At 36.1% G+C, this 2,254-nt stretch overlaps 1 protein-coding gene across 1 annotated transcript; it reads right to left on the bottom strand.

The window, feature by feature from the left end:
- Window positions 1–257: 257 nt before the first annotated feature.
- Window positions 258–2,201, bottom strand: LOC105315815 (G-protein coupled receptor 98-like; the record flags this gene model as incomplete). Its single annotated transcript, XM_011410569.2, has 5 exons — window positions 258–920; window positions 1,402–1,575; window positions 1,639–1,760; window positions 1,814–1,971; window positions 2,029–2,201. Coding segments are annotated over 5 exons (1,128 nt in total), but the record flags the coding sequence as incomplete, so codon positions are not given.
- Window positions 2,202–2,254: the final 53 nt, after the last annotated feature.

Here is a 2,254-nt window from a genome sequence, read left to right on the forward strand (position 1 = left end):
TTCTGTTCTCGTGTGCTCTGGTTGGTTGGATGAGTAGAATAGTGTGAGACTATAAATATAATTGCAGAGAATGAGTAGAAATGAATGAATACTAGCGACTCACCATGTTGCCAAATGTTTTGCAAAGCAATTTCTATAGTGGGTGGGGCTGGCTGGACATTGATTGACTCCGTGTTCTAAAGAATACGGAAACCACGTGGCTCAACTTTAGCTAAAATTATTAATATTTTTATTGTTTAAAAATAAATATAGAAATAGAGATAAAAAAAAGGCTCATGCATACACAGTGTACTTCATAATAATTTACTAAACAAAATAATAATTATAAATGTATATGTGCTTAAAAAGTAATGTTACTGATGTTTTATAAAAGAGAATAAACTGCAGTTTGCAATAATTCCTACTATAATGATAATAAATCAAAGGTGAGTGTCTGCGATAGAAATACGTCTAAGGCGATATTGTTCTGTGGCTGCAGCTGGTTGCCTTCCTCTCTTAGCAAATCCTTCGATGGGAGGCTGAGAGTCTTCATCTTGTGAATAAGATATTCCTGTCTTGAGTGCAAACATCAGATTATCCATATGCGAGCCAGACTCTCCGCCATCGGAGTCCCCTCCCCTAGCAATGGCATAGCTACCAGACTCTCCAGAATCACTGTCACCATCTTTCTCCTGGACCTCTTCAATCAGGGGAGGAGAGGGAGGGAGAGAAGGAGGGAGGGAAGGAGGGAGCGAGGAGTCCGCTCGTTTTTCTTGCTGTTTCTGTTTCTGCTTCTTTTTCTTTTTTGAGGTATGAGAGGGTTTCACCGACGAGTGAACACTGGGAGTAGCTGTGGTTGGTGGAGGGGAGAGCCTTTTCATCATTATGTGCTCTTGCGATCCAATTTGACCGTGAGAGCTAAGCTTGTTATGTGTGGACGTCTATAGTGAAGAGAAAAAAATTATAGAAATAATCAGGACACTATGATAACAGCTATTGCTCGTTAGCTGAAATGCACTATGCTACATGGTCTTTGGAGCAACTTTAAAAATTTATAAAAAATTCAAATTTGATTGAAATCAGCTCAAACTTTCTACACAACATAAAAACATGTATATGCATCCGAAAAAATTATAAAAATTAAGAATTCTCTACTTTTCATTTTTGACAAAATTTGACCGAAATCCCTGTACTATAGTACAGGGACTTTTGCCCAATTTTTGAGCAACTTTAAAAATTCATAAAAAATTTAAATTTGATTGAAATTAGCTCAAACTTTCTACACAACATAAAAACATGCATATGTATTAGGAAAAATTATAAAAGTTAAGAATTCTCTACTTTTCATTTTTGACAAAAATTTGACCAAAATCCCAGTATTAGCACTGTACATGGTCTTTAGCCCAATATTTATCAACTTACTCTTGGCAAAAGTGATAACTGGGACCCATACATGCTTGGATAATGCTCTCCTATAAACTCTGGCTCCTCTGGTATGGTCAGTGGCTCAACATCTTCTTTAATAGGATAATGCTTGTGCTTCCATGTTAGTGTATGCCAGCTTACAAACAAGTACACAATGAGAGCATAAATACCCTGAGAAAAAAGAGAGAGGTGGAATAATACTTATTTACTTATATAGAGCAAAATACTATTAACCTCAATGATGTTGAATGCAAAGAACAAAAAGAAGAGGTAAATCTGTTGAAGGTATAAATGAAGTGCACCAAACACGATATTGATGACAATGATGGCCATAAAGGTGAGTAGGAGTGGTATTTCTAAAAATGATCCAAAAAATTAAAAGATACTCCAATACAATAATACTCTGTACCTCTCTTGTTAAATGTGTCTTTGTACAAGCTCTTGAAGTCTTCCCATTTCGACCAGTAGAAGCAAGAATGAGAGAGAATTCCAACACCAATCAGTAGGACCAGTATGATAGGCAATGCTGATGACACACCTGCTATAGCAGGAGAAGGCATGAAGCAACTAAAATGAAATTAAAGAAAAGAATAAAAATAATTTTATTTTTAATTTTAAACTTACAGTCCTCCAACTCTTCCGTATATATCACTCCAGCTCTGAGCAGCTCCAAACAGTGATATCAGTATGGTTGCTATTACAATGGCTATAGCAATACCCCAGCCTACAAATATGTAGATAATGAGTGGCTCATTTCCATCAGTCAATCCCATTAGGTTCATCCACAATGACATTACCTGAAAAATAAGGCAATTATATAAATGAGTGTGTGTATGTAAGTATGCATGCT

Source organism: Amphimedon queenslandica, unplaced genomic scaffold (assembly GCF_000090795.2).
Source record: "Amphimedon queenslandica unplaced genomic scaffold, v1.1 AMPQUscaffold_7878_Cont20175, whole genome shotgun sequence".
NCBI lineage: Eukaryota > Metazoa > Porifera > Demospongiae > Haplosclerida > Niphatidae > Amphimedon > Amphimedon queenslandica.